Here is a 13,938-nt window from a genome sequence, read left to right on the forward strand (position 1 = left end):
TCATTAAATACAGCATCTTAATGAAATTGCAAAAAATGAATTTGTCATTTCCTATTCCCAGAACCTGTCAGTTCAGAGAAACAGCCTCAGCAAAGATTACATGCTCATTTGGGACACAGGTATACTCGACCAGCCTGATAATAAAACATCAAATAACACACCATCTTTCCTCCCACATCTATTACTATTTCGCTAACAAAATTATTTCTTTAAATTATTGATTGAGTCCTGCCCCGACCACATTTCATTAAGCTTTATCGGAAACTTGTTTATGAATTGGACATGCTTTGGAATAAACTATAATCAAGTTCACAGGTTTATAAGAAGCAGTTTAAATCATCTTTTCATCAAATTCACATCCAATCAATTAATTGTTTTGTTTTGGAGTAGGTGGCTCCCTCCTTTATATTAGCCTAACAATACCTTGATTGTCCCTGACTGATGTTGTCAATCAAGGGCCTTATTTGGTCCTCACTTTACATGCTGTCATCTAACCAATTGTAGGTAATTGTGCAAAAACAAACTACTGCAGATGCCAGAGATATGAAATAAAAACCAAAAATGCTGGAGAGAGAGAGGGAGAAGGAGAGAGGGAGGGGGAGAGGGGGGAGAAGGAGAGGGGGGAGAAGGAGAGGGGGGAGAAGGAGAGGGGGGGAGAAGGAGAGGGGGAAGAAGGAGAGGGGGAGGAGAGGGGGGAGAAGGAGAGGGGGGAGAAGGAGAGGGGGAGGAGAGGGGGGAGAAGGAGAGGGGGGAGAAGGAGAGGGGGGAGAAGGAGAGGGGGAGAAGGAGAGGGGGAGAAGAAGAGGGGGAGAAAGAGAGGGGGGAGAAGGAGAGGGGGGAGAAGGAGAGGGGGGAGGAGAGGGGGAGAAGGAGAGGGGGAGAAGGAGAGGGGGAGAAGGAGAGGGGGAGAAGGAGAGGGGGAGAAGGAGAGGGGGGAGGAGAGGGGGGAGGAGAGGGGGGAGAAGGAGAGGGGGGAGAAGGAGAGGGGGGAGGAGAGGGGGAGAAGGAGAGGGGGAGAAGGAGAGGGGGGAGAAGGAGAGGGGGGAGAAGGAGAGGGGGAGAAGGAGAGGGGGAGAAGGAGAGGGGGAGAAGGAGAGGGGGAGAAGGAGAGGGGGAGAAGGAGAGGGGGAGAAGGAGAGGGGGAGGAGAGAGGGGGGAGAAGGAGAGAGAGGGGAGAAGGAGAGAGAGGGGAGGAGAAAGTGGGTGTTGAAGTGAGAGAGAGGGGAGAAGGAGAGAGAGGGGAAGAGAAAGTGGAGAAGGAGAAAGAGAGAGGGAGAGAGAGAAAGAGAAGGAGAGAAACCAAATACAATCTTTTGTAAATATTATAGTTCCATAGCAAATTTGATGAGGTTTGTCATGGAGTTTTAAGGAAAAAAAGTGTATTTTTTTGTCTTGTCATGTGGACAACATATCAAGTCCCTATATATTTCCTCATGCTTAGTCATATTATGGACATTGAAATTCAACCATATCACTTGTGTTTCATGTCCTGTTTGGGCCAGTTAGCTAGACCAGTCAAATGAGGAAAGTTCCATTTCCTAGCACACTCTGCCTGCCATCTCAATGTAAGAGATGGTGAGTCTTTCCATAAGTCAATGAGAAGTAATGAGTGTAATAAGGAAGAGATATTTCATGGCAGAGGAGGTTTTGTAAATCACAATCCATCTGCAAGATTTTATAGATCTACTTTCACATCAGATTCAAAACTCTTGCACTTTGAAAATAAAATGGAAACTTGGCCAGAATTTCACAGAATGCTGCTTTGACACTGAACAATTACAAAAACATTATTTGTAGAGGAACACTCCAGTATTATATTATTAATAAAGTTAAGACAATGTGCTTTGGGATTAGAGGAGAAAACAGGTTCAGAATTTGTTTGCCTGGAGCAGTGAACAGATCCATTTGTGGAACTAATGTTTTAATTTCTAAAAGTAAATTCATGAAGCATTTTTCATTGACTTTATTGTTCTCAGAACAGAAAAAGCTTCAACATCAAGAAAAAAATTAAACCAAGCATTCAGCAATCTTAAAAAAGGACAATGGATGGAATTAAGCTTTGACTGCAAACTGCTGTATCAACATCAATTGGTTTTACTGCTGCATTAGCTTGGTTAGAATATGCATGTGCTCTTAACGGATGCTTGTCAATTGGGATTGAATACATGTCATAGACATGATGTCATCAGCTTTCATTACTGGTAAATTGCATCCAACTGTTAAAAATTAAATGTCTTTTAAGCATATTCTTTGAAGATTCTTTAAAGGCAAAATAGATGGGCATGAGCTTGCTTCAATTTTCCCTCTGAAGTTAAGATTGCAGATTCCCTGATGAGGAATGTCAACTTTTTTGAGTGAAGAATTCTTTTCTTCACAAATAAATCGACTGATCGCATGCCAACTAAATTTGCCTCCAAAGAGATGTTTTAAATTCCATTCAGTTTAAAACTTTCAGCATTTTCGATTGGTTCTAGGGTGGGTGGGTGGGTGTGTGTGTGTGTGTGTGTGTGTGTGTGTGTGTGTGTGTGTGTGTGTGTGTGTGTGTGTGTGTGTGTGTGTGTGTGTGTGTGTGTGTGTGTGCTGTGTGGGTGTGTGTGTGTGTGCGTGCGTGGGTGCTGTGTGGGTGTGCGTGCGTGGGTGCTGTGTGGGTGTGCGTGCGTGGGTGCTGTGTGGGTGTGCGTGCGTGCTCTGTGTGTGTGGGTGCGTGCTCTGTGTGTGTGGGTGCGCGTGTGTGTGTGGGTGCGCGTGTGTGTGTGCGTGCGTGCGTGCGTGCGTGCGTGCGTGCGTGTTAAATATGTTTTCCTCCTAAGTTTAGACAAATCTGTCAGCATTTTTCTGCAGAACAAGCAATGTTCCACATGCTACTGTTAACATTCCACCATTACAAGTGTCCAAACATGGAAAATATCACTAAACATAAGTATTGGTTAAAAGCTGCCTATCAAAATGGTTCTAATTCACAGCTCATTTTACTAGTTAAAGGTTGCATTCAAATAGCTTCTGAGTCAGTTTATTTTTAATTTTAAATGGACTGGCTTAAAGTTAAAAATAGTGTCTAATCCCCTTTGAAAAGATCATTTTATTCCAATCATTTTCTTCCTATATTTTGCTTCTGTTTTTAGAGAAGGGGCAAGTCACTGTGGTTTCCCATTGATTCATTCTTCTGGGCGGGAGCTGAATAGATTCAGACTGACATCAAAGGCATTTCTTTTGGGAGAAACAGGGCTGTTTCTTTACATGTTTCCTTTCCCACGCAGTGCCATCCAGTTTTCTGACTCACAACGTGGAGTATGGAAATGTAGTGGCTCCATTAACAAACAAGTTACCCAGTAGGGGCTGGGTCTCCTATAGTGGAGCATTTATGTGCACGGCCAGCAGCTGTGATAGTAATAACTTCAAGGGCATCCTTGAGCAGGTGTGAGGGAAATTTAGGGCTGGGAAGAGAACAGTAAATGCAAAGATGAGTGAACCTTTGACGGAATACTCCAGGTAAGATGAACTTTGCTTCCATCAGTCACTCATGAAAACTCTCTGAAATGGAACTGATAACACTGGATAACAGTTTCTCCCCCCCCCCCCCCCACCCAACCCCACCAAAAGGTTTGCAAGTTGGAGAAGAATGAACTTGTATTGATTTCAGTTATGTTTAATCACATAATAATACTGACACATTGTGTTAATTCAACTGACCTAAACATGTTTTTCATTTGTACTCAGCATCTGATGCCTCTCGAGTCAGTGTTCAACAATAGTCGGCCAGCATTGATGGATTCCAGTTCCCCTTACACTGCTTTTCCATGGTCATAATGTCCTGGTAAAACCTTTCACCGTGTTCGTCACTGACTCCACCAAGATGAAGTCCAAGTGTAAATGCAGAAAATGAAATTTCCAATGGCATGTTGGTTTTGAATGCTTGAAGCATGTTTAAAAAGAAAATGACAGGAAATCACAAAAATAGGTTACATCTAAAAAAAATAGTGCGTGATAGGAAGATTTTAAGATGATTTTTGTGATCAGCTGCCTAAAATCCATATTATACCCAAAAATGTTTAGGAACCAAAATCTTTGTTGTCCAGTATAATTAATGGTAAAATGGTAGGTAGCATTTCAATTTCCCTCAACCCATAGCAACATCTCACTTTTAACCAGTATCAATGCAATAATACACATATAAGCCATTCTTCTTTGGCTTGGCTTCGCGGACGAAGATTTATGGAGGGGGTAACAAGTCCACGTCAGCTGCAGGCTCGTTTGTGGCTGACCAGTCTGATGCGGGACAGGCAGACACGATTGCAGCGGTTGCAAGGGAAAATTGGTTGGTTGGGGTTGGGTGTTGGGTTTTTCCTCCTTTGCCTTTTGTCAGTGAGGTGGGCTCTGCGGTCTTCTTCAAAGGAGGCTGCTGCCCGCCAAACTGTGAGGCGCCAAGATGCACGGTTTGAGGCGTTATCAGCCCACTGACGGTGGTCAATGTGGCAGGCACCAAGAGATTTCTTTAGGCAGTCCTTGTACCTTTTCTTTGGTGCACCTCTGTCACGGTGGCCAGTGGAGAGCTCGCCATATAACACGATCTTGGGAAGGCGATGGTCCTCCATTCTGGAGACGTGACCCATCCAGCGCAGCTGGATCTTCAGCAGCGTGGACTCGATGCTGTCGACCTCTGCCATCTCGAGTACCTCGACGTTAGGGGTGTGAGCGCTCCAATGGATGTTGAGGATGGAGCGGAGACAACGCTGGTGGAAGCGTTCTAGGAGCCGTAGGTGGTGCCGGTAGAGGACCCATGATTCGGAGCCGAACAGGAGTGTGGGTATGACAACGGCTCTGTATACGCTTATCTTTGTGAGGTTTTTCAGTTGGTTGTTTTTCCAGACTCTTTTGTGTAGTCTTCCAAAGGCGCTATTTGCCTTGGCGAGTCTGTTGTCTATCTCATTGTCGATCCTTGCATCTGATGAAATGGTGCAGCCGAGATAGGTAAACTGGTTGACCGTTTTGAGTTATAATTCTATTGCAAATGCCCTATGACTCCCAAGATGAACAGGTCCAACTTCTGTTGGAATTTGTTTCTACTGTATATGAAAGTACAATATGAACTCCAAACTTCAAGACAAATTGAATCAATGCAACTTCCATTGTGTAAAGTTTAGACCCACTATCAAAATTAGCCAGGGAGGAAATCCAGAAGAGATTCACTTGGTTAGTTCCAAGGATGAGGAGGAAATCCAGAAGAGATTCACTTGCTTAGTTCCAAGGATGAGGGAGCAATCCTCACATGAACATAATAAATGAATACAATTGGACCCTATATTCGAGGAAATTTTGAAGAATCAAGAACGATTTCTTTGAACGATACAAGATCATAAGATGGCAAGAAAGAAGCTAAGATGTTTCTGTAATGGGAAAGTCTTGAATAAAGGGATGCATTTACAAAACGGGAGCATTTACTTAAAAGTGAGCCATGCAGAAATTTTTTTCTCACAGTAGAGCAGCACAGTTGGCAGAGTGGTTAGCACAATGCCTTTAAAGCGCCAGCAATCGGGACCAGGGTTAGATTCCCACACTGTCTGTAAGGTGTTTGTACGTTCTCTCCCTGACTGCATGGGTTTTTCCCAGAGGCTCTGGTCTTCCTCCCACCGTTCAAAACATACCGGGGCTGTAGGTTCATTTGGTGTAAATTGGGCAGCATGGATTCATGGCCTGAAATGACCTCTTATCATGCTGTATATATGTCTAAAATTAAAAAGTAATGGTGAACCTCTGGAGATTCTTCTACAGAGGAGATATTTAAAGTTAAACTGGATACATTTTTGAAAGATTAGTGAATTAAGGTCTGTGGAAGAATCTTGGACCTCGTCAGCCATGATTACAATACAAGGGCAAGATCGAGGGGCGAGGTGTCTTTCTCTTGCTCCTTTCTTCTTGTGAGAATTCTTGTGCATTTTTTCATTGCACTGTTAAGAGAGTTAAGAACATTGCAGGAGCTTCTGCAGTTGGATCCATGACTTTCTCATTGCAGACCACAATCAGTGATGACCAGCAGCATCACCTCTTCCTTTCTGCCCATCAACAGAGGGTCACGCCCTTATAAGGCCCCTCCGCCATTCCTTGAACACCCATGATTGCATAGCCAAATTCAGCTCCAACCCACTCTACAAATTCACTGCTGACACCAGAGTTTTTTGTCAAGTAACTGGAAATAATAGGTCAGACTACAAGATGGAGATTGAAAATCTGGCTGGTGGTGCCAGAACAACAATCTTGCATAATTGTTTATCAATCCAATACTTTGACAGCTTAGAGACAGTGGAGGCATCAAGTGAATTGAATTGACAGTGAACTAACGTCGTATGTTATCATGCCAATAAAAAAAGTGAGGAGCATTTTCAGGGGATGCTGGATGTGGGCTACATATTGAAATTGGGCCCACATAGACCGACAATGGGAGCTATGGGATTCATAAAAGACTATGTGTTTTGTAGAAGGAATTTTTTTTTCTCTCCTATAGATCCACAATTATAACCTAGGCTCACAATTATTAAAGGTTTTTTTTGTAGAAATTATTGCACAGAAGGAACCTTTTCAAGGCTGATGTTATTGTTCAACATATAACACAATTTTGCTCTTCAACAAAGATCTTATATTCTGTCTTTGCACCTTTTAATTCATTCCTTCTTAAATAAAGTTGAGTCCCATCAATCACTTGATGATGTTTGCCATATTATTTTACAGTCTAACCACACAATTTTTTTTTTCTCATGCACCATAATTTTTTCCTTTGTCTTTCAATCTGTTGCCATTCTTTGGAAATGAGTGGCCATTATCCTCACTCAAACACAGCTGTGATGTGATTTTTTTAATGCTGTGGCAGTGATTTTGCATGGCAAGCTGATGGAAGCTGTATTTTCGTACAAGAGTCAAGAGGGAAAAGTTCATTGCCTCCCATCTCATCAAGTGAAGTAGAACCACAACCCAAATTTTAAAGACTGCTCTAATAAGATGTTTGGTCATTTATCAGTCACAATTTGATACATAGCCATTCTCTACTTTTCAGATGAATGGCCATCAGAAATAATGAAACATTACACTAACTTATGATACTCAAACCACCAGTCTCTTAAACACAATTCTCCATTTTCCTTGCTCCTATGTTCAATGGCAGATTGTTTGATACTTTGTTTAATGTTCTAATTGCTCATCAATACCCTGATAAAGTTACAGGAGTCTTGTATTCCCCTCTTTGAACGTTGAAGTGCTGCATTAATAAAATAATCCAATTCGTATGTGAAAGACCCATACTAGGTTATGTGTCACTGGTAACATTCTGGCCATTTTCTTACAAAGGGAAAATGTTTGGAAACTCAATACATCACTTAATCTTTTGCTCCTGGAATCAATTAATTGTCAAATGAATATGAAATTCAGAAAAGTTTCAGGGAGAAAGTTCAGCTTGAAGCTAGCTTTCCACATTAATGCAACACTCACCACAGACCTGATGACGCCTGAACCAGCTCCAGCAACAGCCTAGCTGTATGACAATAAAAGGTTGCAGACCTGGATAGAAGATGCAAGGAGCCATGGCTGTGTGTGTGAGTGAGTGAGAGAGAGAAAACAAGCATTGACAACAAGGAAAAATAGTTATTTCGACTATTCTAGAGAACACTCCAGCCCTTTAATTTAAGCTTGGAATGGAAAGTTCACATTCTAAATTTCAGTTGAAAGCAGTAAAACACATTTGTGGTTGATCTGTGGTCATGCTCTTGCCAAGAACCAAAGTGAAGGACTGAAGGAGAGGCCATGGTGTCCCACCAGATAAAACATCTTGCTCAGATTTCCCCACACTTTTCTAATGCAAAATTGACCCTTGGACCAGACCTTAGAGGATTATGTTCATTAAGTTTGACGAATATACAAAAATAAGATGATTTAAAATTCCACTATTGCCAGTGTCCAAACTTCCCATCTGCACTGATAGCTTTGATTTCAGCTCAGGCCCAGCGTGATGCTTCTGCATTAAAAATCATCACAGAGCCACAGGATTGTTGTTAATAATAAACAACAAATAAATAACAGATAATAGGGAACATCGAATTGATTCAAGCTTGATAGAGACTGCCAGAGGGTGATTTTATTTTGTCCACTAGAGTAGAATCTGATCAGACCATACAGAATACATTGTATACTCCAAATGTAGTCAATAGAATTCAAAATAGAATTCAATTAGCTTTCTGCTGAGAGTGTTAAGTTTAGCGATACCCAATACTGCTCAATCCATGAGGAGATGTAGTACACAACACAAAGAGTACACTTTCTTGGGTTCCTGCTCATGTACATCAGATTGTTCAGTGCAGCTTGTGTAAAGAATTTGGGCAGAGAGTGCATTCATCTGTAAAGGATTTTCAAAGATGTACAAATTAACAAATGAAAAGCAGGGAATGGTTCATTTCGGTTATGTGGACCCACTCAAATTTCCTTTTAGTTGCACCTTATTTATCCCATTTTCCTGGAATGTAGAGTTCCTGGGAGGAAGGATCAGGAAGGTAGTGTTTCAACTATTTTATGAAACATCTCAAACTTACCTGCGTACCTCAAATTACATGATAATCTCATGTATTTCAGAACACAGAAAACACTACAGTTCCACCATATTCTGAGTTGCTTCTGAAGTCCATGCGATACTGCCAAATGGTGAAGAGTTTCAATCCACCTGTGACTCATTATGGTAAAAATTTTGAACATTCTAATTATTGTAAAGTTATAGTGACTCAATCCTACTAGTTTCTAGGTTCTGCTATACCATAGACTGAAAACAACATCACTGTTGAGTCATTCCAGGAAATTTAGTGTCTATTCCTTACAGTTGACTGAGCCAACTGCCAAGATCTTCCCCAGAACCATGTGATGTCCACCAAGTTAGCGCATGTACTGACTTACTGCGAAACATGTGTGACAGGGGCGAGTGGTGGCTCTCCCTCAATGAAGTCGAGATCATCTCCATAGCTGTTTGCCCTCGACAAGGCTCCACTGTTTACATCAATCATCCCTAGGGATTTCTTCACTGTGAAAAATGATTTAAAAAAAAGTGAAGTGCATCTGAATAAAATGCAATAAAATTGAAAATCTATCCTCATTTCCAAACATAAATTTCTGCCATTTTCTCTTCACCTCTTAAAATCATGCATGCTGGGGCACTTCTATTAACTTTCAGACACTTGCAGTGCCATTGGCAATTAGCCATTATTCCTGCATCAGCCAACATGGAAAGCTGTGCAGTGCCAAATCAAATCCCGAACTACACCCAGATGCACCATCCTCTAACATCCAAGGACTTTCACTTTCCAATAAGGGACACCTGCACTAGGAATAGGAGCTGTGGTTAATTTTATTCTCCACTTGGTCACCAATGAACATCAGATAATTCAGCAAATTGACTCAAGGAGCCACTGCCTTTCCCCATTAAGGCAATAAGCAATATTCATTTGGCTAGCCTAAAGGAAAAACAGGGACACCTGTGGAGGGAAAATTTCTCTTTGATTGAAAACACTAAAAGGGCATTGAATGCTAGATTTATTCAACTCCATACATTCATATCCAGTTAAGCTTAAGATCAAAGCTAAATGTCTCTACTTTGTTTATTTTTATTAATACTTCACAGACAGTTCACTACATCAACAATTTTAAACATGAATAATAAATAAAAAGTAATGTTTCCAATATTAACAAGATTCTTTTCACTTTTAATCAAACATTGTTGAAGTTAGAGGTCTTCCTCAGAGACTGAATTTTGTTGAGAGCCATTTATACATCCCTCAGATCAAATATGATTGGCAATGAAGCAGGAGATAGCTTCTTATATAGCTATTAGCCAAAGGAAACAATAACCTTATTCAGGACATAGAAGAGGAAAACCTACTTTGTCTGTTTAGCATGTTATTTAACCCTTCACATAAATATAATCACACTCAACTTTGTTAAGGGGGACCTCTAACAATCTGGGCATATATGCTTCACCTTGATGGGAAAGCTGTGTTATTCGCCATGTGAAAAATTGAGTTGTAAAACAATATAACACATGAAAAAAGCCCTCAAGCACATCAAATTTTCAAAATCAAACACCCGTGTACTCCAACTGCTTGAATTATTCCAACAGTTTCTCCAGCATTGCGTTTTATTTCAATCACAGTGTCTGCCCATGTACTCCAATCCCATTTTACATGCCTCCATCAAGCCTCCACTCCCCCTTATTCTATCACTCACCTGCACACTGGAGACAATTTACAGACTATACAATTTCAGATATGACAGGATGCTTGAACTTTTGGAGAAAATCCATGTGGTTGCATGGCTCCACACAGACAACACTAGAGACCAGGAATGAATCCTGAATTGAGGCAACATCTTCATGCTATATGACACCCAGGTGAAATCCCCATTATCCAGAATTCAATCAACCAAAAACTCAAACAAGCAGCAAAAAAATTTTGAGGAAATAAATAAAAATAATAATTTGAATGTATAAGACTGGGCTGATGGACCCCACAGAGGAGCATTGGCCCTTTGTTAGCCCACGCAGGTTTGCACTGCTGACCTTGCGTGGAGGTGAGCCGGGTTGTCAGCACGAGGAAAGTGCACTGAGGGCCTGACCAGGACACTTGTGTGGAGGTGAGCTGGGTTGCCTTGGTGAAGATGGGAGCTGCCTGCACCAGCTGTTTGATTAAAGTTGCATTGGAATGAAAAGGAGGCGTCCATGATGAAGAACCGGCTGATGCCGCTCGCCGGTGGGGCAATTCTCCTGAAGTGTCTCTCCCTATCCCTGCCTAGTGAGAGGTTTTATTTTTATTAAATATATTAGTAAGGCTTTATCTTTAAACTTGGGGGAGGGGTTAATTATGACAACAGCGCGGTTAGTGCGGTACTGTTACAGCGCCAACAACCGGGGTTCAAATTAAAATTACAGGAATTAAAGTTACAGGAAACACTTGATTAAAGAGAACCTCACAAAATTAAAGACTAGAATACTGATTTGTTTTTCAAATTACTTTATATTTTGCACTGTCTTGTGTCTTTTAATTCAAGTGTAAGTCGAAGCAACCAGAAAATTAGCATTTCTGGCTTCTGTGATCACCATACTGGCAGATAGTGCAGATTTTATTGTATAAAACTAAAATAAATGTCATTTATGACATTGTGGATAACACTCCATCCCTAAAGGAAAAATATGTTTCACTCCTGTACATAGTTTTGGATGAGACATTATACATGTGGTCTGTACAGTCTTCTAAGTGTCACTACAGTATACAGAACTTAGCCTTCAGGCCCAACATTTCAAAAGCAGACTTCAAACATTTTCTGTCCACAAACTGCATCATGTTTCCTACTTTAAATTGGTGAATATCAGAATTACATTGGGTCATGCTAAATGAGGCAGATGAAGCCAATTTTCTTTTAAATGTTATCTTCTTATTGGGTGAACCAGTGTTTTCACTTGCACAGATAGATGGGAAAACTGGAGATTAAAAGGGGCAAGTAATAATTCAGCTCAGGAAAAGAAAAATCAAAGGCAACTCCTCATCCCAAATCCCGTTGCAAAAAGGTGGAGATGATTTTCACTTTCGAACTGGTGGAAGTGGGAATTGTTCATCAGCTGTCTCTTTTCCAACCGGCCATTTTCCCCTCATGCAAAAAAGAATCATTATACGGTCTGTTTACGGAAGTTAAGAGATGAGAGGATCAAGCTCGGACGTGGTGTTCCTAACACCATGGTTCTGTTTCGGCTGAAATATGATGATGGGGCTTTCCAGAGTTTGGAGATCAACATGATCTAGTGCCCTCAGGAGAGGAGAGCCATAAAGAGAAATTTGTTGATTCCTTTCTGCTGAATAAGTGTGATTAGGTTCTGTTGAGGATAATAGCAATAAGGGAAATCTAAATCTCTTTATATGCAGTCAAATGGAGACTAGAAAAGTAACTTACTCACTTCCTCCCATGGGGCACTTCAATAGAAATAAATGCTGGAAGCGATACAAGACAAGCTGAAAGTTCACCATCAACCGTTTTACAGAAGGCCACACCACAGAAAAATCTACCTATCCAAATGAGAGCTGAGTACTTTTCCAGCACTTAATGCTTTGCGCAACCTAACTAACATCGTCCTTTGCAATGTTCAAAGGAAAATACAGTTACGACTTTTTAGTCGGGTAAAGACTAAAAGGTAATGGGGAAAATCCCTTTTCTAAACCCACAGAAAGTACATCCGCTGCCTGAACTGTAAGCAAGTCACATTACTCTTCTCTTCCTGACAGAGGGAAACTTGTTCAAATGCTGCCGGTTCCTCAAAGCATCCAATGTAGTCCAAAAAGTGGCATGTTGTACATTTATTCCAAATGTCCTACTAAATATCCTGCTTTCCCCCACCTGCCAAAAAAAATATGTACTTGGAGAATTTCAGGGAGAGGTGCTATTTTAATGCAGACAGCTCAACATATCTACAGGAATAAAACTAAGAGAGACAAAAAAAATTAATATCTTGCTAGCAGTCAGTCTTTCCATTAGAAAATTTTAAATTTTAATCAAATAGAGGGTGCACAATCTGACCCCAGTGTAAGACAACTATTTGTTTTTATTTAATACCATCTTCATAAATTCCTTTCCAGAAAGTCAGGGTCACTTTTATGGTGTGTAGCTTTCCAATTCCACCTGGATCTTTAATCAAGACACAACCATGTTAAGTTTGCTAAGCTCCAGGACTCCACCCAGAGACATCCTTATTTCACTAAGAGGTATGAAGAGGAGATGATTTCTGCAATTAAATGGAACAGAGGAGGAACAGTACCAACTGATAGAGCAAAGGTCCTGGGGAACCTAATCCCAGAGCACACCGTTATTATCCTGTTTCCATTTTTCACCAGGGATTCAATCATCTTAGCAGGAACCAGCTGCCAATGGGAAACCCAGCAACATCTGGATGGAGCAAGGGAAAGCTGAGGGCACCTGGGAAGCACCGTGGGATGGTCGAGGCTGTGAGTAGGTGTAACGCAGTCATGGAATGAGAACTGGCCAGGAGAGTGAACTGAATTAGATTTGGGTTCAGCCAATCAGAGGCATGAAGAAACAACCGTACGCCTCTGGCTGCCCTTTATAGAACGCTAACCTACTTCACTGTGGTGCAGCAAGCAAACACGAGAAGACTGTATATAGGCTATAATCAGCTCAAACTCTTAATATCTTTGCTGGCTCCACGTGTGCCTGACTGTCCTTTGCTGGCTCCACATGTCTGACTGACCCCAGGAGGGGCTGGCTCTAGTCTATATGCAGGCCAGTGATTGACAGCCGGCCAGGTGGGGCCAGCCTCCCAGGTTGCCTACCTGCAGGTACAGTGGTTTCCCCTGCAGTAGGCTGGTAGGAGTGCAGCCTGTGTTGTGGTTATATCACCACATTCGCCCATCTCTACAGACGGCCAAGTTTCCCAAAGTTTAACCCATATAAAAATCAAGATGCAGCCGAAATGTGAACAGATCCTTATTTGAATTAATTCACTTATCTATTAATCTACATTTTATCTGAACCAGAAATGAATATTCAGATGTCTCAAAACAACAAGTGGTTAAAGTGATTGACTGGAGTTGGGACTTCCAAATTAACCCTTACATTCCCCGGCCCTCTTGTGCCTATGGGTGGGGTGTAGGGGGAAGGTATAGTTATACATTTATCCCCAGTATGTTAATGGAACAACTTCAATATAGATATCTAAGGATTCAGCAAGATTACATTTAAAGTGATGTGTGTCGTTTATTGATAAATCGCTACCCAAGGCACAGTAAAAAAAAATAGAGTTGTAAACAATGTTTGGAAGGCAGAAAGGAAAGGAACACATTTCAGAAATCAAAGGTGAAGAGTTTTGATTCACATAGACTGACAATTCCTTTTTTGTACAATACCTCTCATGCC

The 13,938-nt window shown here is 41.3% G+C and overlaps 1 protein-coding gene across 4 annotated transcripts in view; it reads right to left on the reverse strand.

The window, feature by feature from the left end:
• The window catches only part of LOC138742330 (potassium voltage-gated channel subfamily KQT member 1), an 844,658-nt gene that overhangs the window by 561,163 nt on the left and 269,557 nt on the right, over positions 1–13,938 (reverse strand). For all 4 annotated transcript variants that reach the window (XM_069896622.1, XM_069896604.1, XM_069896614.1 and 1 more), the window contains one exon: positions 8,926–9,049. In XM_069896622.1, coding sequence (XP_069752723.1) covers positions 8,926–9,049 — 124 coding nt within the window. The remainder of the gene's footprint in view (positions 1–8,925; positions 9,050–13,938) is intronic.

This window comes from Narcine bancroftii, chromosome 1 (assembly GCF_036971445.1).
Source record: "Narcine bancroftii isolate sNarBan1 chromosome 1, sNarBan1.hap1, whole genome shotgun sequence".
In the NCBI taxonomy this organism is placed as follows: Eukaryota; Metazoa; Chordata; class Chondrichthyes; order Torpediniformes; family Narcinidae; genus Narcine; species Narcine bancroftii.